Source organism: Diceros bicornis, chromosome 1 (assembly GCF_020826845.1).
Source record: "Diceros bicornis minor isolate mBicDic1 chromosome 1, mDicBic1.mat.cur, whole genome shotgun sequence".
Lineage (NCBI taxonomy): Eukaryota > Metazoa > Chordata > Mammalia > Perissodactyla > Rhinocerotidae > Diceros > Diceros bicornis.
In genome coordinates this window covers 23878764-23905120 of record NC_080740.1, presented here as the reverse complement: position 1 = coordinate 23905120, position 26357 = coordinate 23878764, and the positions used below count along the sequence as shown (strand labels likewise).

Genomic DNA, 26357 nt, shown 5'->3' with positions numbered 1-26357 from the left:
GTTTTTTTATACTGAGATGATTTGCTCTTTGAAATTAACCACGTTAAAAGCATTTCTGTGTCCAAGTAGGGATTGAGGTAAGATTGGCCATGCAGGAGAATTGTCGTTTTCTTTCAAAATATATTTGTTTATATAGTCAGATTTACTTAAGGGGAATGGGATAACAGCTTATTTTTGTTCGTGTAATATTTTTGCTTATGAAATTTGTAAAAAGCTTGTTCATTGTTATATTTTGAGAGTTTGTTGTTTCTTTCTAGCCATTATAACTCTTTTCTTTTAAATCATAGACCTGACTGATAAAGTTCTTCCTCATTCTTTCTACCAGAAAACTAAATATACTGTTAGATTTAATTAAGGGTACTTTTATGACCACTTGATTTGCTGGACTTTCTGTCTTTAGTTGAAGAGGCATTTCAACTAATACTTTTCCTGGATATTTTTCCTCATCCATCAACCACTTGAGTAGCTTTGTTTTTAAGTAAAATTTTTATTTTCCATTGTTGGTATAATATCATACATATGAATTAAAGCTATATTCAGTAAACTTTTATCAATACTTGCAATTTGAGGAGGTGTAAGATGATTGATAATTCTGGAGACACTTCCTGTGGTAGCCTTGAACCTTTTTTGTCTTGTGAAAACAATAAAGTAATTTCTAAAATAAAATTTAGCTTCTTTTGTTTTATTTATATTGGTTTCTAAATATCATCTTGAGTGTTAAAATGTGTCTTGGTATATCTTAATGTTTTAACATTTTTGTTTCTAGCATAGTTTATTCATTTTTGTTAGTAACAGTGCCTTGAATTAATTTTTGCACTAACAAGTATTTTCTTATTTTTATGTATTTATAAATATATCTATTTTTTAGCAGATAGTTAAGCCCACATTTAAACCAAACAATTATTTTCTGTTAGGTTTATCAAGAGTTACAAGAAATTTGGTGGCCCTCTGGAAAGGTAAATACATTTGTTTTTCTCAAAGAATTATAGAATGTGTTACATGCTGTCAGGTTTATTTGTTTATACTAATATTCAGTTTAGCTACTTTGTTAAATTTGCTTAACAGGCATTTACAAAGTTAATCTGTAAAAAGCAAATTTCAAATAGACTTTTCTAAAGTGTTTCTGTGCTGTCCTTAACTTTTTCTAGTCTCTAAAATTTTTTCTACAAATGAAGTTTTCTATAAAATGCATATGTCTATAAAATACTTCGCGTTTTTGTAATTGTAAGGTACTTTTCAAATGCTGTCTCATTTTTTTCATCGCAAACTTATAAAAGATTTATCCTTAGAGGAGTAGCTAACCTAGCCTTCTGATTTAAAGACCCGTTCTATTTTCCCTTACTAGGGAAATTTTGTTAAATTTCCCTAATTATAGCTTTTTTTATACAAACTGTATTAAAATTCAAATTGTCAAGACAGTTTTTTTGAAGTTATTAATATCCATAATTGTTGGTGATTTGAACATTCTTTGTCCTTTGTTGTGGCAAACCCACTGAATATAGAGTGGCAAAGACTCAAATTGGTTTAATTCTGTTTTTTTCTTCCCAAAAACTTCTCTTAAAATAGAGGTATTTTCTGTTTTACTTTGAGATGACTTGCATGAAATACACTGAAATACTTGCATAATTACTTTAGATGATGAAAAAAGTGTTTTGAACATTAATCGTTATTCATGTTATCTACTCAGTACATAGTAATAAAAAATTATATAACTTCAATCTTAATATCTTTTCATTTATAATTATTATAACACTTAACCACTTCCTTTTGAACTTAATATTTGATCAGGTATGAAAAACTTTTAAAGAATTATTATGTAATCTTCAAATTTGGACCACACCATTTCTCGGTAATGAATTGGTTAACTTAATTATTATCTTTGAATGTATAAATGAATTTTTTTGCCCACCTTATCATCTCAGTTTTTAGGTATCTTGTGCCAGTTATGTGAACTAGAATTTGAGATCATGCAATAGTGACTTGTAGAGCTTGAGATAGACTGAAACTTTGTGTTTCTTGAATAAAGTAAAATAGCACTACTTTATTCTGTACATTTACCTGAAAATTGTATTATTTTATTACAGATTAGATGCAATTGCTCGAGATGCTGAATTAGTTGATAAGTCAGAGACAGACCTCAGACGACTAGGAGAATTGGTACATAATGGTTGCATTAAAGCTTTAAAGGATAATTCTTCAGGAACAGAACGAACAGGTAATATTAAAATGAGAGTGATTTTAAGAGAGGTAAATGGAAGTTTCAAAATATGCTTTTCTTGAGTTAGGTAGGTATTGTTTCTTAAGTTACCTAGTCATCATTCTTAAAAGATGCTTTACAAAACAAAGCAAGGCCATTCCTGGGTAATAGGAAATGGGAAACAGAATTGTATTATTGAAGGCAGTAGAATCTATCTGCCTTGTATATTCTGGCTGGGAGGTAATATCAGGAATTATGGTTAGTTAGACTTTATTTTTAGTGTAGATGACTGGGAAAAGATATTGTAAGTGTACACGTGTGATGTTGGTTTTGGACGTAGTTACTTCATTATGGTTACTTGACAGTTCATCTACCTAAATAAAAATATTTAGATAAGATTTAGTAATCAGATGTACTGAAAAAAAATTATATTAGAACTCTTATTTAGAGGCTGACAGTACTAATAAGATTGATGTATCTTGTATAATTGATAAAACGCTTAATCACATGAAATGCCTTGTGGGACTCCGCATCTGCTATATTATAATCACTAGTGGGTACTGAAATACTTGTGAAATTTAAGGTTGCCAGCAAGCCTCCCCTTAATAATATGAAGAAGTAATACTTATTAGTGTAGATAAATAAGTAATATTTATTAATATAAATAGCAGCCTATGTTATTTTGTATTTTGTAGAATTATATATTTTATACTTTTTTATGCCCTTTTAAAAAAAACTAAGGTGGTAGACTTGGAAAAGTGAAGGGCCCAACATTCCGAATATCAGGAGTCCAGGTGAATGCCAAACTAGTCATCTCCCATGAGGAAGAGTTAATACCATTGCACAGATCCATTCCTTCAGATCCAGAAGAAAGAAAGCAGTGAGTTGTGTACTTTTTCCATTGTAAAATATTTGTTGTTATTCAATAATTTGAATATGAATGTATGTTAAAAATGTTTTTTATGTTACTGGCTAGTTTGAATCAAATGTTTTTAAAAATAAAATAAAGCATAGTATTTTGAAATTCTAACAACTCAAATGTGTTTTTCAAAATTAATTTTTAATAAGGCGATATTATAAACTTGACAGTGATTATTAACTGTAATGCTAGGTATACTATCCCATGCCACACAAAGGCAGCTCATTTTGATATAGACTGGGGCAAAGAAGATGATTCCAATTTGTTAATTGGTATCTATGAATATGGATATGGAAGCTGGGAAATGATTAAAATGGATCCTGACCTCAGTCTAACACACAAGGTATGTATATATTTCTTGATTCTGTTGACCATTTGTGTTGAATTTAATTTGCTTTTAAATTATGTTAGAAATAAACTCAAGTGGGAGTCAAGAAACCAAGGCTCTACCTAGCTGTGTGTCCTTGGCTTCTTTAGAATCTGGTTTTTATGAAGGGATTGAATGTAAATGATGTCTGAGATTTGCTTTACTTCTGAAATTATATTTTTGTTTTTAAGACAACAATGTGTATTTTTCTTCACATTACTAGGTTAAAAGTAAGTCTCTTATTCCATCATTAACTATATTATTGAAGGGCAAAAAAAGGATTCTGAAATCTTTTATAATTTTTTTTTTAAATATCAATGTTTCGGATTTTTAGTGATTTGATGCTAGCACGCTAGCTAAAATCATTTCTTTGCCTGAAATGGAAAACACTGAAAGCATTGCCTGATGCTTATCATTTAAAAGTTATCGTTTTATATTTTACTTCTTCACAGGCAATTGGGAAGCTTCAGATATTGGTGCTTTGTCATTTGCTACTATGAAGCAAAACTTAAATGTTAGATTCCCACTGTAAAAGTTTCCTCATAGTGCATGCTTTGGGTCATCTTCTAGATGATACTTTGTATTCTAGGAATTTTTGTATACTTAATAGTTAATATACTGTTATTGAGAGAGGAGGGAAATCTAAGGATACTGTAATGTTTAATGACACTGGATGCTAAATACACTATTATATATTTAAAAGAAATTTCTGGCCTCAAACTTTGAATTCTCATTTCTTGTGTATTTATTTAGAATTCACTCCTAGGGAAATTAAGTCTTTGGCTGTGCCATAGGTATAAAAAAATGTATTTTACATTTTAAGTTGTTTATTCTTACAAATTTTAAGAATTATAACTTGTTAGTGAATTATATGTATTTTTTAAAATGGGTAAGCGTTTTTCAGCCAATAAATTTCTCATGTTATTTATTATTAAAGACAGCCTGAAAAATTAATTGCTTTTCAGATTCTTCCAGATGATCCTGATAAAAAACCACAAGCAAAACAGTTGCAGACACGTGCAGACTACCTCATCAAATTACTTAGTAAAGATCTTGCAAGAAAAGAAGCTCAGAGACTTTCTGGCGCAGTAAGTTAAAATTTGGATGCTTAAGAGCAGTTTACTTTTCAGTAAGATAAATGTAGTTTACTAATCACCCTAGACATCTGTGATTAATATGACCTCATAAGTGTATTTTTCTGTAATTTGGTTGCTTTAATTGAATATGGTCATATTTTGCCTCAGATTATCTTAGCATTCATGTTAAAACTGGTGAGCCACATTTTTCAGAAGTGGGATCCTGTTTTTTTCTAGTATTTTGAGAGGGAGTGGGGGCAACTTGTTTAGAGTGGAGTGCTTTTTGAGACGTCGTGCTTCCATTACTGTTTTATTTAGAGATATTGGAGAGCTTAAGGGACAGCATTAAAGATCACTGAGCTTATTTAGGAGGGGGCTCCAAAAAAGTAGGAAAAAGACACTAAAAGAGAGGTGTTTGGAAACTAAAGCAGCCTGTAAAAGTTTATCCATGACCACAATGTCAGTAACTGCCTGTGTAGCATTAAAAATAATTTCTAATGCTATCTCTGGTAGCATCAAATTTAGTTGAAGATAATAATTTAGGAAGGTGAAAAACCCTCCTTCTGTTTCTCTCTACTTCTACTTCTTTCTAATCATTTTTTAAAGGAATAATTAATTATAGTTGGGTTAGTATTTATTATTCACATTAATATGTATTGGATTCATTAACTTATATTGCTTTTGTTGACTTAAGACTGGTGTAGCTTATTACCAACAGACTAAGGATTGGGTAGGAATGTGTGTTCTTTTAGCTTTTTAGATTTAATATTTAAGAAGTTTTTTGGGGGGGTTGGCCAGCCTCAGTGGCCTAGTGGTTAAGTTCAATGCACTTTGCTCCAGCGGCCCTGGTTTGGTTCCCGGGTGCAGGCCTACACCATTCATCTGTCAGTGGCCATGCTGTGGTGGCGTGCAAAAAGAGGAAGAGTGGCAGCGGTTGTCAGCTCAGGGTGAATCTTAGCCTGAAAAAAAAACAAGTTTTTTTTTTTATGGACTCTGTGGAGTTGGTTAGAATAAAAATAATTATTTTTAGGGAGGTTCAAAGAGAAGAAAAGCAAGAGCTAAGAAGAATAAAGCAATGAAGTCTATAAAAGTGAAGGATGAAGTAAAGAGTGATTCTTCTCCTTTGCCCTCAGAAAAGTCTGATGATGATGACGATAAGGTAAGAATGTGTTTTAGAAAAGCAGCCTGTTATATAGAAAGGGACATGGCATGTTTTAGTATACTTTACATTTGAAATTTGAACTAAGGCTTGAAATTTTACTTTTAGATACTGAAGTTCTTTTCTATAGTTCATTACGTAGCCTCATTTACAGAGCAGAGTTCTACTCATCCAATAGAATATTATATATCACTAGAGAGAGAGAGCAAAGGTCCTTCCTTTTCAAACATTTGCCGTTCACATGAGGTTGTCTCCTTTAATTTTATTATGAATTTTGAATGGGACTGGCTTACCTTAGTTTTTATAGGAAGATAAACGTTGCATGTATCATTAATAGTGGGATTCTGGGTTATTTCTTTCAGAATCCACATACATGCAATCCATAGTCATGCAAAGAAGTTAGTCTTTGTCAAGATTTGGTTAGTAATACATTGGCCATACTTGCACTTTCCAGGATGAGATCACTTCTGTGAAACATCCAAATAAAAAAATTAAAACAGAAAGAGACAGTGAAGAAAAACCTGAGCCAGATGTTTGTATAAAGAAGGAACCAGAAGAAAAGAGGGAAGCAAAAGAAAAGGAGAATAAAAGAGAACTTAAAAGGGAGATAAAAGAAAAAGAGGATAAGAAAGATATAAAGGAAAAAGATTTTAAAGAAAAAAGAGAAAACAAAGTAAAAGAAGCTATGCAGAAAGAAAAAGACATAAAGGAAGAAAAGGTATGCAAATTGTCATGTAAAATTTAGAAAGTGACACGATCAGTATATTTACATTTTAGGAGAATAAATTGCCTATCAGCCCAAATTAGTCTCAATAAGTGAGTTCTTTAAAAATACACGTGGGTATCCAATAGAGGAGAAAAACAGATTTGAATGCTTTTTTAAATTCCTTACCTATAGAGTAACATTATAGAGTAGCTTTATTTTTGGTTTCCCCCAATAAAATTGGGAGAAAGATAAAATAGATAAGAATATTAAATGTGAATAAACAATTATAGAATAAAATGAGATAGCATTTGTTTTATGGAAGTGTTAATCATTTTGCCATTGTTGTTGTTGGGTTTTTGTTTTATTTTATTTTTTTCTTCAGTTGAATGAATCCAAGTCTGATAGCAAGGAAAGATCCAAGAAATCTTCAATGTCGGATGCTCCAGTTCATATCACTGCAAGTGGTGAGCCAGTTCCCATATCTGAAGAATCTGAAGAGCTGGACCAGAAGACATTCAGCATTGTAAGTGGTAGACTCTCTGGTTATTAAATTCTTTTTTTTTTTTTTTTAATTTATTTATTTATTTTTCCCCTCAAAGCCCCAGTAGATAGTTGTATGTCACAGCTGCACATCCTTCTAGTTGCTGTATGTGGGACGTGGCCTCAGCATGGCCAGACAAGCAGTGCGGCCTTGCGCCCCCGGGATCCGAACCCGGGCTGCCAGTAGTGGAGCGCACGCACTTAACTGTTAAGCCACGGGGCCAGCCCTGGTTATTAAATTCATATAACATATTGTTTAAATTGCAATTTCATCTTTTGGAGCTTTTAATTTAGAAATGTATTTGAATTTGATAGAACTGCAGTTCAGATTAATAGAAGCAATAGATTTAAATTTTGAAGAGTACCTTAAATTGAGAATCAACTTGAAAAAACTTCTTAAAGATTTTAAGGAGAGGCATTTAGGGAATACTTAGAGTGAACTTTTTTTCTTGCGACTTCAGAATTTTAAACTTTTCAATTCCTGAACCTACTATCTATATAACACTGCTTCTTATCTACAGTGAAGGACTAGCTTCTTTTCCAGTCTTTTACAGACCAGTCTCTTTAGAAAATACAATAAAAACGAAAAGTGAAAATGTTTTACTAGAAAAGTGAAAATAAGAAAAAAAAATATACGGAATATAAGCCCTGATGTTTTATTACTAGATTCAGTAGACATAAAATTTACACTGTCAAACTGATATAAAGATTTCTAAAATTTGTGTACCTATCCTTTTGTGTACTAGTATAGGTTCATAGACCACACTTTGCATAACACTCGTCTAAAATATACTGGTTTTTACGTGCTGCTGTGCTTTTATGTTCATCAGAGTAAGAGAGAATCTATCTTAACCTTTTTCCAAAGGGTTTATTGACTGGATATAATCAGGAACCCAAAGTGGTCTCAACTGTGAAATGAATTGTGATATAAATTGTGAGGAAAACTTTATAGTGAGGTTGCAGTGTGGGAAAGCAGCGTGTATAGAGGTTGAGCGTACTGGCTCTGGAGCCGGAGTGCTACTAGTAGGAAAGTAAGTATGAGATTAAATGAGTTGATACATGTAGAGTTTTCAGAACAGTGCTGTGCTCAAAAAATTGGTGGCAGTTGTGGACGTTGTTACTGAATTCAGACATGGCAACAGATTGATAGATGACTAGCAGTCCAGATGTAGAGCAAAATCAGGAAGGAGTAATAATTTGAGAGAAAAAAGACTGAATGATGTGAGAGACATGAATTATCAGAGCTTGAATAGGAAATATATTTGCTATAGGTAGCAATTGAAGGGAAAATTTTATAGTATGATATATAAATGTATCATTGATATACAGTTATAGAATGCACAAATATTTAAATACATATTCATATAAGAATATTTCCCCTTTAGGGATTTTTAGAATCTGAATCTTTTACACTGTTTGGAGCTATTAACATCCTTCTGTCACTTGTTAGACTTGGGTGTAATCTTAAGTCAGTTTTATCACTGGTATTAATCAAATGCTATACTTGAAAGATGGAAATTTTTGCCTTCTAAATTACGTTTGCTTGACCTACTATGCCATTCTAGATCCCCAGCTCACCTTCTTGTCCCATTTTTTCCTATTTTGTACGCTGTCTAGACAATATTGATTAATGAACCCGTTTATTCATTTCCTACCGATTCCGTGACATACGCTAATATATCTTCAGATATTTTTCATGCTCTTTATTTTATTTTATTTTTTTTTTAATTTTTATAATTTTATTATTATTTTTTTTCCCCCAAAGCCCCAGTAGATAGTTGTATGTCATAGCTGCACATCCTTCTAGTTGGTGTATGTGGGACACGACCTCAGCATGGCCAGAGAAGTGGTGCGTCGGTGCGCGCCCGGGATCCAAACCCGGGCCGCCAGCAGCGGAGCGCACTCACTTAACCGCTAAGCCATGGGGCTGGCCCTCATGCTCTTTAAATATAAGAGTTCCTACCACAATTTTCTTGTCCTCCTCACTTTTACCTGTTGGCATCCCTTCAATCCTTAAGAATATTGGGGACATTCAAAGCAAGCTGCTCCTGCTCCTGCCTTTCGTCTTATTTACTCAAACGTGTACCTTATCTCTGGACTTTCATTTTTATCTCTTCTCCAGCTTCACAAGCAGGATTCCTTAGCAAATTGTTAAGGCTAACTTTTCTGTTTGTGACCTAGGTATTAACCTAGACTTTCTATCCATTTTGTATTGATTTTTTTATCCCCTCTGTTTGGGGTGGAAGTGGGGGAGGTGATGGTGTGCTTCTGCTTGAACTGTTCCCCCTACTTTACCCGCTCCATTACTGAGTTAGGTTAAATTGCACCTCTTGCTTCTTTTCTTTGCCCACATTTCCTGCTTAGCCTTCTGACTTGTTCATGTAACTGCTGAAATGGAAAATTTCAAGTTGTCTCCAGTGCATGAATTTCTTCTCCATTAACCTTCATAAATGATCTTAAAATCTCTTGTATTATGGAGAGGAAGAATGGAATGGGTTTAAACATGGACCCTAGAGCCAGACTTTCTGAGCTTGCATGATTAGGATTTTACTGCTATGTAAAGTTTACTTGGGAATAGTTCTGATTGTTAAGAAATTCAGTGACCTTTTCTCAGTCTTCATTTTCCTGACATCTTTGCTTCATTTGACAGCTCTTGATTTTCCTTATGTCTTATTGATTTGTCTTTCTAAATATCAGTATAATTTAGCAGTCAAGAAAGAGTGCAAAGTTTGAGGACAGACCTGGGTTTGACAGATGTCATTTCATTCTAAGCTTCAATTTCTTTCTTTCTTTTTTTTTTTTTTTTTTGCGAGGAAGATCAGCCCTGAGCTAACATCCATGCTAATCCTCCTCTTTTTGCTGAGGAAGACGGGCTCTGAGCTAACATCTATTGCCAATCCTCCTCCTTTTTTTTTTTTCCCCCCAAAGCCCCAGTAGATAGTTGTATGTCATAGTTGCACATCCTTCTAGTTGCTGTACGTGGGACGCAGCCTCAGCATGGCCGGAGAAGCGGTGCGTCGGTGTGTGCCTGGGATCCGAACCTGGGCCGCCAGCAGCAGAGCACATGCACTTAACCACTAAGCCGCAGGGCTGGCCCCTCAATTTCTTCTTATATAAAAGAGAGTAAATAGTATTGCAAAGGTCTATTGTCAGAATCAAATGAGGTGCATTTAAAGCAATGCATAACCTCTGGTACCTAATAAGTGCTTTATAAATATTATCGTTGCTCCTGTACCCATCTTCAGGCCTTGGCCTTAGCGTAGATTTTAGTCGTCAGTTCCTCTCTTTTTCCTCCAACTGCATTCACTCATTGAGCAAACTAAATTGGCTGTACTACACTGTTCAAGCCACAACCATTTCCCTGATTATTTCACTAGCTTCATAGCTATTCTCACTGCTTCCACCCTTCCCATCTCACCTTGTATGCTTTTCATACCTCAATTTGTACTCCACACAGCAACCACAGTGGTAATGACTGTTATGGGGGAATCAAGTCACCCCATGTTAATTTTCTGCTTAAAACCCTCGAATAGCTTTCCCTCTCATTCAGGAGAAAAGATTCATAGCAATAACCTAAAAGATACAGTACCTGATTTACTCGCATCATCTCCTGCTACTTCCTTCACTCACTTGGTTCCAGCCACACTGGACATTTGTACTTGTTCTTCCCTCTGCTCAAAATGGCTTACTTGTTCATTTTCTTTAGATGTCTGCTAAAACATCACCCGTCTCTGAAATCTTCAAGTAGAAAGCTCCCTGCTCTTTCTTGCTTTACTTTTCTTTATCACAGTTGTCACCATCTAACACTAAGTCCTACTTTTTGGTTCTCTTCTTTTGCTAGAGTAACAGGTTCCATAAAGGCAGGGTCTGGAACAATGCCTAGAACTAGTATGCACTCAACTTACATATGTTGAATAAATCATTTTCTATCAGAATATAAACTTACCAAAATTGAACAAGAAACAAAAAATGTAGAGAACAGAAATGAATAATGCTAAAAATTAGAAAGGAAATTAAAGATTTTCCATTTTTAAGAAAGACATCAAGCCTGGCTGAGTTCTAATTTTAATTAAAGAATACATAATTCCAGTGTTACTTAAATTATTCCTGACAAAAGATGGAAAACTTCCCAACTGATTTCAACAAATAGGTCAATAAAACAGAATAAAGTACCCAGAAACAAATCCAGTCATACTTAATTTATAGCAAGAGCGGCCCTTCACAGCAGTAATGTGAGGATTTCTTTTTTTAAATAAATAGTGTTGGATCAACTAAATATATTGTCTGTAGTTGATCCTTCCTTACATTCCTGGAACTAACCCAACTTGCTTCTCTTGTATATAATTATTGTTAATTTTAAATTTGTTTTTGCATTTATGTACATAAGTAAAATTTATCTACAATTTGCTTTTTAAATAATATTTTTATTCTGGTTTTGTTGTAAAGTTACAATTTTTATTACACAAATTGGACTTGATACGAATTATACGATTTTTGATATGTCGTCCTTTTATTAACATGCCAGCGATATGTAGGCCAAGAAAAAGTCTGTTTCTATCAACTGCCCCTGCTTCCCTGACCACCCAAAATATGATGGTAGCAAAATTTGTCATTAGCTGCTTTGTTTTGTCCCAAAGGTTTTCAAATAGACAATTTATACTTGTAGCTATATTGATGTTAATAGCTTTGCTGGTATATTTTATTATATGATGTAATCTATGGAGAAATTGAAGTATAATGATGTACACCTGAAATTTATACAAAGTTATAAACCAATGTTACTGCAATAAACAAAAAATTAAAAAAAAAAAGATTGTTATACTATGAAATATTTCATTATCTTTAATATCGTGTGTTTAAGACTGCTTAGAATGGTGTGCTACAGTGTAAAAAGTAAAAATTTAGAAAAGTAAAAATCATAAAAAGTAAAAATTCATTCAGAAGCTGAGTAAAATCCAAAGCTTTTACTTACAAAAGACAAATTTTAAATGATAGTGGAAAGCCTTGCTTTCTGCAAAAAATGTGAGGGAAAAAAAACACTGATATTTTCAAGCTCTGAGGTGAGATTTAATGTGTATTTTAGCATCAAACAATGCTGTATTTTACTCACATAAATATCATTGAAAGAAGTAGATCTTTGTGATTCGTGTTTTTAATATGTATTTATTTTCTTATTTTCCTGTTTTAAAGTGTAAAGAAAGAATGAGACCTGTCAAAGCAGCTTTGAAACAGCTTGATAGGCCTGAGAAAGGCCTTTCAGAAAGAGAACAACTGGAGCATACTAGACAGTGTTTAATAAAAATTGGAGACCATATCACGGAATGTCTGAAAGAGTACACGAATCCTGATCAAATCAAGCAGTGGAGAAAGTGAGTGATGTACCTTTCAGGAAGGGTTAAGTTTGTAATTATGTAACCATCTGTACTTATCTCTTGTATTTCAATTTATTTTTCTACTCTGAAGTTTAGGCAGCAAAATAATGTTTAAAGAGGTAACCTTAGGATGATTTTTTTCATTTTTTATCTTGAAAGCTTTTTATTCATGAGTGATTGCTTAGTTTTGCAACAGGATAAACCACAGGTGGCATCTCTGCCTTTACATAAGAAATAGTGAAAGCTGTTTTATTAAAATGCAGATTGCGCTTTATGTTTAAAAATCTCCTCAGTTCATCAAATTATTCTCAGTAATATCTTTAGAAATTGTGTTAAACAAATTTATTGTTACGTAAATTTAGCAATTCATCTTCTGGGTATGAATATAAAGCGTTGTAAAAATTAGTATCCTCAAGCATTGTAAAATGCAGACTTGTTTTCCCCTGTGATACAGCAGCAACCCAGGTGTTCTTAAAATTGTAAATCTGAGCTGCTATAATATTATACAAATCACTTGACGATTACCAGATCCAGATCAGTGTTAAGCCATACTACTAGACAAGGTAGTAAAATATGAGAATAAACCAGTCATTGATATCACTTTATTAGTTTGCTGATTTCTTGGCTATATGCAGTGCAGCTACACATCAAAACAAAGAACTGTTACAGACATATTTCTGGAGGAGTGATGATAATTACACTAAAGTAAAAAAAAAAAAAAAAAAATTCTGTCTTTCCCCTTTCTCCTTAAACTCAACTAGGACCCATTTTAGAGAGAGGAGATAGGAAGTTGATCATGATCACCAAGCTTTTGAAAACAAGTGAAACTGATCTGTCGTGTCTTAAGAAACTGAAGCCATGCATGGACAGTAATAGCCTGAAGTCATGTGCCTGTAATGCCACCGAGTGATCACTGGAGTTGGCATCAGAAGACGTGCTCAGTCCTCATCTTGGCTAATTTTTGGCTTTGTGGCCTTGAGTACTTACCAATATCTCTGAGGCCCCCAGTATTATCGTCTGTAAAATGATAACATCTATGCTTGAAGCCCTTTATAAACTGTAGGACACTACATATTTTTCAATTATTGAATGATAATGATAAGATATATTATGAGGAATGAGAGGGAGTAATCCTAAAGTACCAAATTCATAGTGTCTGGCTTAATCTTTTGTTTCTAGTTGGAGTGTATATACTGGAGCTTTAGTGCTTTCCTTAAATATCATAAAACAGAATTATTCCATCCTTCTCAAGCTCTTTCAACTCATACGATGATCCCCAAAGCATGTTACCATAGACAGGAATACAGTGGAGTTCAGTTTTATATATTAGGCTTAAGTGGGAATGTAGCCAAATTCTCTGTTCTTATATTCAAGATCCAAAGTTAAATTTTCTCTATCAGTGGCTTCCAAACATATTCTTGATTGTTGCTTCTCTGTGATAAAATTAGGAAAATAAAGGCAATGCAGTGAATGTTCTTAAACTCAATTTGAAGGATTATATGAAAATTCTTTTCTACTTTTTAGTGTAGAAGAGCTTGTTTCTATCTGAAAATATTTAATTGTATACTACATACCAGTTTTAAAAACCCTGTAATTAGAGTTTAGATTTTTGAGGATGTGAAGAAGGCAGAAAATTTATTTTACTTGCTTTCTAGATTAGAAATAAACAACATCTTACCGAAATTATGTAGTGATTAATACAAATAGATGTTATTTCAGATTTAGTTTGTTACTAGGAAAGAAGGAAAAAACCTCTAAAAGAAAAGAGACTGATAGTGAGGAGACTTATTTCTTGGTGTTTGTCTTTACCTGCAAAGGTTTGATCCCTCTTTTTACCCAGTTGGGCAGATAACCTTTTTATTTTTCCCCCATTTGGTTCTCATATACTTTGACTTCATATTCCTTGGTGCTTATTCTTGCTGCCGCTGTCTCTGGTTATATCAGATTCGCCTAAAAGGAAAGGGAGAACAGAGAGACCCCAATTGAGAAATATCTTAGCTTTTACTCTGGTCTGAGTTGCTATCTTGGAGAAAGATTGGGGAAAAATGTAGAAGCAAGGAAGAGTCCCTTGTGTTAAAACCTATCACTGAGCTGCTGACCCCTCCCCGTCCTCCCTAATCCCTTCCCAAGAACATAGCTGCAGTTACTGATTCTACAAAATGAAAGAAGATACAGACTTTACCTGTAATTATAAAGACAAGGACTTGACCCGTAATCGTAGAGCAGTTGATGGTAAGCAGGTTTTTAGAGTAACCATAATTATCTGTTTTATTTATTTATTTCTCTCATAGAAGTTTTTTTTTTTTTTTTTTTGTGAGGAGGACCAGCCCTGAGCCAACATCCAATGCCAATCCTCCTCTTTTTTGCTGAGGAAGACTGGCCCTGGGCTAACATTCCTGCCCATCTTCCTCTACTTTATATGTGACGCCGCCACAGCATGGCTTAACAAGCGATGCGTCAGTGCACACCCGGGATCCGAACCGGCAAACCCCGGGCTGCCGCAGTGGAGTGCTCACACTTAACTGCTTGCACCACCGGGCTGGCCCCCCAGAGGTTTTTTATACATATGTATTGACCAAATGAATATTTGGTGTGGAAATGCAACACTAGTTTTTATTTAAAAATTGCTTGCAATCAAGGGATAACCATAATAATATAATGTGTATTTGTGTTTTATTTGTCTATCAAAGTATTTTTCATATGCCTTATTCTAACTGATCCTTTTAACAGTGTTATATTTAGGAAATCTGAACAGTTATTACTTCCATTTTACGGAAGCAAAAATGGACTCAAGTGAACAGCTTTATAGGGCTGGGACTGGAGTATGGCAGAGGAGGCTCCTAGGGCAGTAACTTGAAAGAGGCGCTCACCCTTAGGTTTGTGGGAGTGCCCCCACTAGTCCCGGCTCTGGCGTTGGCCCAGGATCACACAGTTTAGCAGGTGATATAATTAGGATGAGAATCTAATTCCTGACTAGATTTCTCTGGGGAAGAAGAAGTATTTTTAAAAGGGAATTAATTATTAACAAAAAGACAGCTTATTAATTTCCTGCCTTTTACTCCTATGAGTTAACTGTAGAATATAGGTATGTTAGAGATGGTTTGTAAATTCACTTAAAGGCTAGATGAATTTTCTCAGCTGCTGTGGTTTTCAGTTTAGTCAGGTATCATTCAATTAGTTTTCTCAACTAGGTTTGCTTTTTAATTTTCTTTCAAGGTTAATATCATACCTATAGTGTATATTTATGTCTTCTGGTGACCACTACCCTAACACAGTCTTCTTAACAGTTTAAAAATATGCTGATGCTTTCTAGCTTTCTGTCGTAGTAACAACAAAATAAAAACTAGAATACATTCATTAATCTTTAATAAATGTTCAACTATTTCATATGCTAATAGAACCAATGAACATTATAGTCATCATTTTAATTTTAAAATAAGCTGGTTTAATGTCAAACCCCAGGTAATAACAGAATTTGGCTAATTAAGTTAGATATCAATTACAAAGATTTTATGCAATATTTTTAGTATTGAAGTTGTTGAATCATAATTTTCCCAACCACTATCTGATAACAAACTTCTAGAATTTGTTTGAAGAATTATCTTTGATGACTTGGCATTAGCTATTTCTTCATTCTTTCATTTCACTGATAATTGGTTACATGGAGTAGTGTAGTCTAGAGAATATTTCTCAATTTTTGGACCATTTTTTACCTACTCCATCGTCTATTAAAACTCTCTGTTGGTAAAAGAACTTAGACATTGTAAGGAGACAAAACAGAACTTTCTTGATATGTATTTGCATTATACAGTATATTAATTTGCAAAACTCAGCAAGTATAAACTTAAAAATTGTACATTTCAGTGTATGTAAATTTTATTTTAAAAGAAAAATCTAAACAGGTAATTGACTCTAGTTAATGATATGCATGCTGAAGTATTTAAGGGGGTATACTAATACCTGCATTTTTCTTTGAAATGCATCAAACAAAAATTAGATGAATTGACAGAGGGATGGATGTATGGAATGATATGTGATAAAGCAAGCACAGTAAAATATTAATAATAGAATCTAAGTAGTAGGTACATTGGTGATTATTGTGAAATTCTTTCATCTGTGAATATTTTAACATTTTCATGATGTTTTAAAAAATTAAGAAACAAAATAATCTATGCATGTGCATTATGAAAGTGTCCCATAAGTTTAAAATAGCCTGATAATATTAGTCTTGATACCTTGATATGCCTTGATAATATGCTGTCATTTATTTAAATAGCCCAATTTTACAGGCTATGAAGTATCACTATAGAAGCAAATTTTGAGAGTATGATGCACATATATATGTGTATTAAATATAAGGATATGGGTGACTGCTTTTTAAACTGCAATGCATTTTTACAGTCTAGTGTTTGTAAAATTATAGGCCAAAATATTGATGAAGAATATGTATCGTTATATGCTGCAGTTAAGCAAACAGCTCTCACAAACTAAATTGATAATACTAATGGTAATTTATAATTAGTAAAACAGAAAGGGAAGAAAGCACTTAACAACATTGATAAAAATTCTTCTAGAAAATCACCAGATATCCATCTCTCTATGCACATAAGCTGAGATAATTATGTAATTAATGCATGACTCACAGACTATGCATTCCAAAATTTACTAACACTTAGCAATTTTTTAGTGGTTTACTAGCAAGCAGCTGTTCATGCATATCAACATCCAAAATCAAAAGGCTAGGAATTACTGATCTTAGTGGAAAGAGAATTAGGAGTCCTGTATTCTGGCTTTACTTAAATCTGTATGAATTTAGGCAAGTCACTTGGTTCATTACCTCATTTGTTTGTTTATTTTAAAAATTGGCTGTTAGACTTACTGTGCCTACCTAAAGGATGGTTATTTGTGGAATTAAATAATAGAAAAGAGCTTTGAAAATACAAAAACTGTATAAAGTACCTGATATCGGTAGTATCTGACTCAAAGCTTTGCAACTTAATATATGCTTTGTAGTGATATGCAATAGATGCAAGTTACTGTCTAGTTAAGAGTTTTCACTTTCTTAGACCTTCTTAGTTCCATCACTGTCACTTGAAGATGACTTTCTTTTGGGAAGCCATTATTCATACACAGAGGTGTATTATTTTTTAAAAATCTATTACTTGACTCATTACAGGTGTTGATGTTGGGTAGTCTACTAAACTCCATTATCGGCTAATTAGTAATTTCTCTACCCTGTTCATATAAGCAAAATTCAAAATCATACTTTAGTATACCTACTGAAAAATTAGTGGTCTAAGAAAAAAATGTAAATATATAGAAACCATTACTGTTTCAATGATGGCAGATAGATTTCAGCTCAATTGTCACTGATTATCAGTGGCTGCTGAGGAAGCTGTATTGGGCAGGATTCATAGGCTGCGTCTGCATTTGCATGAGAGAGTATTATGATCAGTTACTAATCTCTGCCATGGGAAGAGAGGCCTAAAGACACCATGCCGTCCCTGGTTTATAGTGTCTGGTATGTTATTCTCGTGACCATCACATCACAATTATAAAATAACAATTGCTTTTTAATGTGTTATTTAGAATCCTTCTTTCACAGGCTTAATCCATAATATCTGATGGTATCTTTACTCAAACTATTTAATTAGCTTCTTCCTTTTATATCTAATCTGAATCACAATAGGAATCCCTTCCTGATTTGTAAGTTTATATCTCTTTAGTTTCAAATTATGATTGATTACTACCTTTTACTCCAGACATTATAAAATGAAGGGATTTAGAAGAAAAGTAAAACTTAATAACGTTTACTTTCATTTGGAGTCTTTTCCATATGCAGTTTTAAAAAATACTAAAAATAATCTCCTTAGACTTTGTTCCATACAGGGCCACATATGTGTGTAGGTGTGTTTCTGTCTGGAGGGAAGGTGTTCTGTGAAAAAGTGAAATATTTTCCACCAGACTAATTTGCCTTTTCTTCTTCTAGAAACCTGTGGATTTTTGTATCTAAGTTTACTGAGTTTGATGCAAGAAAATTACATAAATTATATAAGCATGCAATTAAAAAACGGCAGGAATCTCAGGTAAATTAACACATCATATTTTTCCCTTTAATATAAAACTGAGACATTCTTCCTTACAAATGAATTCAGTTAATAAATGTAGAAGGAATGAAAGAAATAGAAAATCACCATTAGAGCACCACATTAAAAATTGTTGCAGGTAAGATCGTCTGAAGAAAGCTAAAATTAGTGAGCAAGAAAACAAGATATTGGCATAATCTAAAAGTATCTCGTCTAAGATGTTTATTGATTGCAAAGAGAAAAATAATAACCTTATAGAGGAGAAACCTGCCTGACACCACCTTAAACAAGCAGTCAAGGTTGACATCACCAGGAATAAGACATATCGCTGTCATGAACCCCCTGATGTGATGTACAGTGCACTGAGAAAGATACATCACTTCTGTGGAATTCTCGGCAAAAATGCATAACCTGAATCTAATCATGAAAAAATATCAGACGAACCCCAATTGAGAGAGATTCTGCACAGTAAATGTCTAGTACTCTTCAAAAGTGTCAAGGTCATGGAAGACAAGAAAAAACTAAGGAGCTGTCCCAGAATGGAGGAAACTAAGAAGACATGAAAACTAAGTGTAATATGGAGTTCCAGATTGGGTCCTGGAGGAGGAAGAGGACCTTAGTGGAAAAATGTGAAATCTGAATAAAGTCTGTAGTCCAGTTAATAGTATTGTACCAACGTTACTTACTTAATTTTGATCATTATACTATGGTTATATAAGATGTTAACATTAGGAGAAGCTGAGTGAAAGACATAGGCACTCAGTACTGTTTTTGCAGCTTTTCTGTAAATCTAAAGTTATTTTAAAGTCAAATTTTTAAAAAAAATAATGGGATGAATAGTTTACATTCTATTATGTGAGGATTTCTTTCAGCATCAGAATTTTATTCTTAGGGATTTTTTTCCTGTTTTGTAAGGATATTTGAAGCCACTTAAAAGATTCTTATGTATGTGCATTTATTTTAGCAAAATAATGACCAGAACAGCAACTTGAATGCTCAAGTGATTAGAAATCCAGGTAAGTTTTACTAATTACTTTGAAAAGTAAATTTATAAATTGATTTTCTTTTTTGTTTTGTTTTAGATAATACATACCCATGTTATTATATTAAATCTGTTATCTTAAACAGTAATGCTTTTTAGCTTATTATTAACCTTTCCATAAATCAACCTTTTATCAGTTTCTAGAAAATGTAGAATAGTTAAAATGGACATATTTTTAAAAAATATTATTTGGAATAATACTGCATTCTTTCTGTATAACAGTCACAAAAGTATAGCCTGAGGAGAAAATGGGCCTTTACATTTTTCAGTTGTAATTTTTCACATTTACAACTAATGTGATTAAGTGACCCTTTTGTTGTAAGCTTTAGTACTGCTTTTATAGACCATTTCTAAATGCTTTAACTGCCTGTATTTGGGGACTGATTTTGTTTAGTTGGGTTGAAACAGAAGTTCTGGTAATCTAGCAGCGAAGTGACTTTTGTTTACCATGTATTTTTTTAAGTCTAACAAAAGTTGAACTCTTTCATATCTAACAGATGTGGAAAGATTAAAAGAGAACACAAATCACGATGATAGCAGCAGGGACAGTTATTCTTCTGATAGACACTTATCTCAGTATCATGATCATCATAAAGACCGACATCAGGGAGATTCTTACAAAAAGAGTGACTCTAGGAAGAGACCCTATTCTTCATTTAGTAATGGTAAAGAGCATCGTGACTGGGATCACTACAAGCAAGACAGCAGGTAAACTTGAAGTCAGTTTTGAAATTTTGCTTATTCATGTCTTCCTCTTTTTGATTTTATTTGCTGTATTTGACCTTATCAGCCAATTCAGTCTTTTAAGTAATCAAAACAAGTCTTATGTGAAATGAAGGTATTTGTTTATAAATAAGGAAAACTGATATTATAGTACATTTTTAATATTTAGAACTGAATTTCTCTATAAAATGGTTTTTTAATTATAAATTTAAGATCAAAGTGTGCAATAAGAGATGAAAGTTAGTTTAGGGAGTTTTATGATTACAAGTCATGGGATTCATTATTGGTTTTGAAGAATGTTGGCTCAAATAGTCTTCAAAATATAATAATAAAGTCAAATAAAAGCTTGATGGAATATGGCTGAAATTTGTTGGGGGGAGTTCTGTATTCCATTCCATTAAAGAAATGCATGGGAAAAATTAATTTATGCGAAAACACCCCATTGAGGCTAAAGTTAATCACAGCAATCTGGGATAGTCCTGAAATTAGGAAGTTTTCTTTGTTGTTTTTGAAGCCTGTAAGCAGTAAACAAGCTTAATATAATAACAGAATATATTTTACTCCTTTATTGGTAAAGTAATATTTTCATTAGTTAATGATCGTTGCTAAAAGCAGAATAAAAAACTGAGAAGAATAAAAATAAAGATCAGAAATAAAAAAAGTACATTTTCTTTGTATGTTAGCTGTGCTCACTGCAATAATTTCTTCTCTCTGAGTAGCACTGTCACACTATATACACACATCAATTGTAGAATGGCCCTTAAAATTAGAAAAGGGCACAAAATGAAAAGGAAAAGCCATATTTGTAATAGTAAATATTTATAATTTCACAGGTTTATAGAACATAATTTATATTGTTTATAATAAGGACCTTTTGTGAACCAAAAAACAGTAAATTATGTTCAGTGTATTTTATTTGAAAAGATAAATGTTTTAGAGAATACTTTTTATTAAACTGCCATAATTATTTGTTTTTTAGCAAATAGCCACATTTATATATGTAGTAAATTTTGCAATAACGATTCATGTGTCAAGTCTTATTATATATATATAACTAATCAAACTTAAAGCTTTTAAAAGGCATCATGAACCAATTCTCTTCTACAAATTATTTCATAGACTACATTTTAGAGATTTTTATTTTTTCCTGCTTACAGGCTCATAAAAGGCTCTGATTTTGAGGGTATTCTAGATAGTTGTAATTATCTTAATTCCAATTTCCAGATAATTAAGATGCATTATTACAAATGATGTATAGAATAAAAAATAGCAACCAATTTAAAATGGGCATGTGAAATTAGATGCTATCTGAGGGGCTTTGTATGGTTCACTTTAGTTTTATGAATCAAATAGTTTTTCCAAAGGCATGCAGAGATGTTTACAGTGATTTTTAAGCTCACTTGTGATGTTTTGTAATGAAACACTGAGCTTGTATACAATTAAGAATATGCTTTAAAGTAGTTTTGTGTTGTACTTTTTGGTAAGATTTTATTTATTTGGAAGCATTTAATTTGCATTATTAATTTAACTAAAATTCCTAATTTCTCTTTTATTAGATACTACAGTGATAGAGAGAAACACAGAAAACTAGATGATCACAGGAGTAGAGATCACAGGTCAATTTTGGAAGGAAGTTTAAAAGATAGATCTCATTCAGACCATCGTGCTCATTCAGATCATCGGTTACATTCAGACCATCGGTCAGGCTCTGAATATACGCACCATAAATCTTCCAGGGATTACAGGTATCACTCAGATTGGCAAATGGACCACAGAGCTTCCAGTAGTGGCCCTAGGTCGCCACTAGATCAGAGGTCTCCTTATGGCTCCAGGTCTCCATTTGAACACTCAATTGAACACAAAAGTACGCCTGAGCACACCTGGAGTAGTCGGAAAACATAACAAAAACTGATACTTCGTCTTTCTGGACTTTTAGCCATATATCATAAACCAACACAGTAATTGCCTTACATGACTTGAAAGATATAAGCAGATCTTCTATCAGTAGCAGTATTGTTACTTCTTTCCAGGATGCAAGGTCTATTATCCCAACAGAAGAGAAAATATTTTTATATTTAAGGATTATGCTGCACTGTACTACAAATATTGTAGTACTTTTTTTTTTTTCTTTTTTAAAGAAATGGAAAATGTTTACTATTACAGGGACCTCAACACTGCCCTTCCATGTAGGCTGGATAAAACTGTTTTTAAGTCAGTGATTTTAGACTGACCGCCATTTAAGTTATGTTTGTATATGAACTTTACTCTGACCTGTGATCATGTTTCAGGAAGGAATGAAAGAGAGTTCTTTTCTTAATAAAGAAAAAACACTCAAGGACTTTGTTCACTTTCCAAAGCTACTTGTTTACATTGTACACTGCGACCACCTTGCCGCTTTTCATCACAAGCTTGAATATTTAAATTCTGTACTTATATCTGTAAAATAGCCAGAAATTTCCTGTTTGTGTTCTATTATTATGCCTTTTTACACACACAAAAAAATGGCTGTAAATTATTGTAAATGGATTAAATGAGCTTTCCTTACTTCCTTCCCCTTCTCAGGCTTTTTTTGACTGTTCCTTTCCCTACCAACTCAGGCCTTCTTATCATTTAAAAAAAATATCAGTGTAATAACACTTTTTAATGATTTGTCTTGATGGAATCATTGTTTAGAATGTAAAAATGGGGAAAGGGGCCACTTAATTCCATTAGTCGTCTTTTTATATTGACTATTTTATTAGATTGATGTTATTTCTTCCTTTTTTTTTTTTTTTTTCTTTTTTTAGTCAATGTTGTGTTTGTAGTAAAAAAAAAAATGGTGAGACAATATGTAAAATCTAAACTGCATGCTCTGGAAACTTTTTTTTCAGATGCATTTGGTTTAAAAGGGTAGGTGTATGAACACTTTCAGAATCCAAAATGGCCAAAAGTTATTGTAAATCCATTTGTTTTCCCTTTTCCTGTGGGCAATAATGTCAAATGTGCTATGCAGCAAGGTAACATTTTAGATAAACTTGATTGACTTTTAATATAAACTGTTACAATGCACACTGATTGTATATAAAAACCTTATATATGACAAATTAAATTTAAGAAAAAGGATATGTGGGCTCCTGTAATTTTCTGCTGCATTCTGTTCCCTCAAGCACTTAACTTTTTTTTTAAGTGGTAACATTTAGCTGCCAGAAAAAGTACCAAAATACAAAATACAAAAAATATTTTGGTAATCAGTTGAATATTGTTAATGTGTAGCACTACAGTTAAATCTGTTTTGAAGACTATATGAATCTATGAAGTGAAGTTTAGATCATAGAAATCTAGTTGCACTCTGGTTTTCTGCAGATATTATTTTAGAATGCCTGGTATTTATTCACAGATTTTTATTTTGTTATATTTGGTGGGAGTTTTTGTATCACGTGGCATACATTCTTGGATGTGTGCTGTGATTTAAAAAATTTGAATCTTAACTTTGACAAATGTAAGTATATTGATATATTCCTGTAATATTCTTAAATGTGAGCAATCTACAGAAATTTGTCCATAGATGTATTTTTTAATATTTTCCTTTTATCCAGTTAGGTCTAAAATTTACAGTATGTGTACAAAACAAAGCCCCCTCCACATTTCTTTTTTTAAAAAAAAAAAGCAGTGATTCCTCTTTTAGATAGTTACTCTAAAGACTGATAATCTCTTTTTTCCTGGTGTGTCAGATAACATATGAGGAATAACTCAATTTTTAAACATCTGATTTATAATTAAATACAAAAGTGATAAAACAATTTAGTGGCGGTACACATTTTTTAAGCTTTTTCACTTTTTTCTTCAGTATAAATGATTATTTCATTCCACAAGATGGCATTTAACAAAAAATTATAATGCTGAAGTCAATATAACACAGTAAACAGATCAGAGTTGGCATTTTTAATTCATCACTTTATAGCTGGGACATTTGCATTACATCCTATTGTGCAAATTTCACAGAAGAACAGTATTGAGACAATGGAATGGGCTCTTTCTTAATGCTACATTTAGTTGAATATTTCAGTCAACTAATTAGCTGAGTTGAATGAAAAATCTAAAACTGTATGTAACATTTATTAATCGATGGAAAATATGTTCGTTATTTGTGAGAAGTCAACAATTGTAGAAAAGGAACAAGCCATACATTTATTAAGACACAGTTGAGAAGAACATTAGTATTAGTACATAGATATAACAGGGAACATTCTCTATAAAATATGCTTCATTTTTGTCTTTTACGTGCTCATTCTGCTTTGCTATTTTTATCCATTTGTGTTTAATTTTTCAAGGATGAGAGATTATGCATAGAACTGTACCAATTAACCCTCCACTTTAATAATATAAATAAATGATTCTTACTAAAAGCAATGGCCTGTTTGCTTATAAAGAAAATATTCTTTGTTTAGGATATGTTAGAAAGTAATTTTCAGACTGGAAAGCTGTGGCAAACTGGAGTGTGAATGGTTCGTTCATTAATTTCAGAGTGAGTGGCTTAATAAAATTAGAACATTTACAGTTGGGTAAAATGTAGATCACATATATGATCATTTACGGTTTGTAATGTTTTTGTAGTCAAATAATGAAAGAGTTGTGTAGGTTATATGCTGATTTACATAGATTTTATTTCCTTGAGATTTATCAAGAATATGCACCAGGGGTAGATGGCATAATTCTTATCTTTGTACCACCATTACTCTGTTTCTGACTAGAAAATGATCTTTGGACCATAAATAATAACTGTCATAGATTTATAACTACAATGGGTTTTTTTTTTTTGTGTGTGAGAAGATCAGCCCGGTGCTAACATCTGCCAATCCTCCTCATTTTTTGCTGAGGAAGACTGGCCCTGGGCTAACATCCGTGCCCGTCTTCCTCCACTTTGTATGGGACGCCACCACAGCATGGGTTGCCAAGCAGTGCATCGGTGTGTGCCTGGGATCCGAACTGGCGAACCCTGGGCCGCTGCAGCAGAGCCCGAGCACTTAACCGCTTGTGCCACTGGGCCGGCCCCCTATGATGGTTTTTAAGTGAAAAGGAGCTTGTAAGCAACTATTGTTTAAATATAGGATTTTTTTCAGCCTTTCCCAGCTTCATCTGAAACTTAAATGTGAACTGGTAAATGTGGCTTAATTGTTAAAATTTTGAGTAGTTCATTACTTAGCAAATAATGCAAAAAATATTTTTAAGTGTTTGTAAATTGGTATATTTAAGCATATTAGTATAGATATCTCTATCAAACATAGGTTACTTGAATTCAAGACTCAATTTAAAAATACAAAACTATTAGGTATTCTTGCAGCACTTTATGCAAGATTTGTGATGGGTGTAGCAGGTTTAAGTGGGAGGCAGCTAGGGAGTAGTGCAACAACAGCAATATCTTGGGACAAAATGTCAAAACTTCTTTGTTACAATCGTTGTCATTTAGATATTTAGAAGAAAACAATTCATTTGAAGTTATATTTCTCCTGGCAGTTTACTATAGTAAGTGATTTTTGTAGAACACTCTATGCTAATTTTTTCTTCTTTTTTTCAGAACCAAATAGTTTGATTTTATTACAGAAAAGCTTTGGATTCTTTATAAGGAAAGACCTAGGGATAGGAAATATTTGCTATGTTAAAGAATGAAAGATGAGATTACTTGGTAAAGTAGGATTAAAAAAATACTTTTTAGAATTTTCCAAGAATACAATTTGCCAATGGGGCTTCATGTGCCAGATTTTCTGTTCTAAAAGTTCATTAGCTACCTTGTCCTTCAGTTAAAAATAAGTAAGCTTGATTTGAAGGATTGGTAGTTCAAACTCCCAAATGAATGAGATGCTTTTAATTCCATGTCCCACTCTACATTTGACTCTTGATCTAAATATTAAATTGAAGAGGTGTAAACAGTCTCAACCTCCTCCCTGGCAGCTCATAATGATTCTATTAAATGAGCTAAGCTTATTGATTGCATTGATGATATACATACTTTATCTGGCAGAAATGTGAGATGCATTGTAATTTCACCATTGTATGCTACTATTAGCTTTCCAACCTGTAGAATGAGCTGTGGAATTGAATTGGCACTTGTTACTTGTTTTTTTCTCTATGTAGTTTTCAAAGCCTTGCTTTGTCTCTGGTGTTCTGCAGTTTCACTATGCTGAGTCTAGGTA

General features: G+C 32.9%; 1 protein-coding gene across 2 annotated transcripts in view; it reads left to right on the top strand.

Annotated features, from left to right (window-relative positions):
- The window catches only part of CHD1 (chromodomain helicase DNA binding protein 1), a 77735-nt gene extending 55004 nt beyond the window's left edge, over window positions 1-22731 (top strand). The window contains exons 25-37 of one of the 2 annotated variants that reach the window (XM_058535100.1): window positions 915-956; window positions 2085-2215; window positions 2939-3077; window positions 3309-3459; window positions 4449-4571; window positions 5590-5718; window positions 6173-6436; window positions 6807-6947; window positions 12155-12333; window positions 18326-18422; window positions 19387-19438; window positions 19962-20172; window positions 21744-22731. In XM_058535100.1, coding sequence (XP_058391083.1) covers window positions 915-956; window positions 2085-2215; window positions 2939-3077; window positions 3309-3459; window positions 4449-4571; window positions 5590-5718; window positions 6173-6436; window positions 6807-6947; window positions 12155-12333; window positions 18326-18422; window positions 19387-19438; window positions 19962-20172; window positions 21744-22089 — 2005 coding nt within the window. In that variant the 3' untranslated portion in view covers window positions 22090-22731. The remainder of the gene's footprint in view (window positions 1-914; window positions 957-2084; window positions 2216-2938; window positions 3078-3308; window positions 3460-4448; window positions 4572-5589; window positions 5719-6172; window positions 6437-6806; window positions 6948-12154; window positions 12334-18325; window positions 18423-19386; window positions 19439-19961; window positions 20173-21743) is intronic. The other variant, XM_058535141.1, reaches the window with a different exon arrangement.
- Window positions 22732-26357: the final 3626 nt, after the last annotated feature.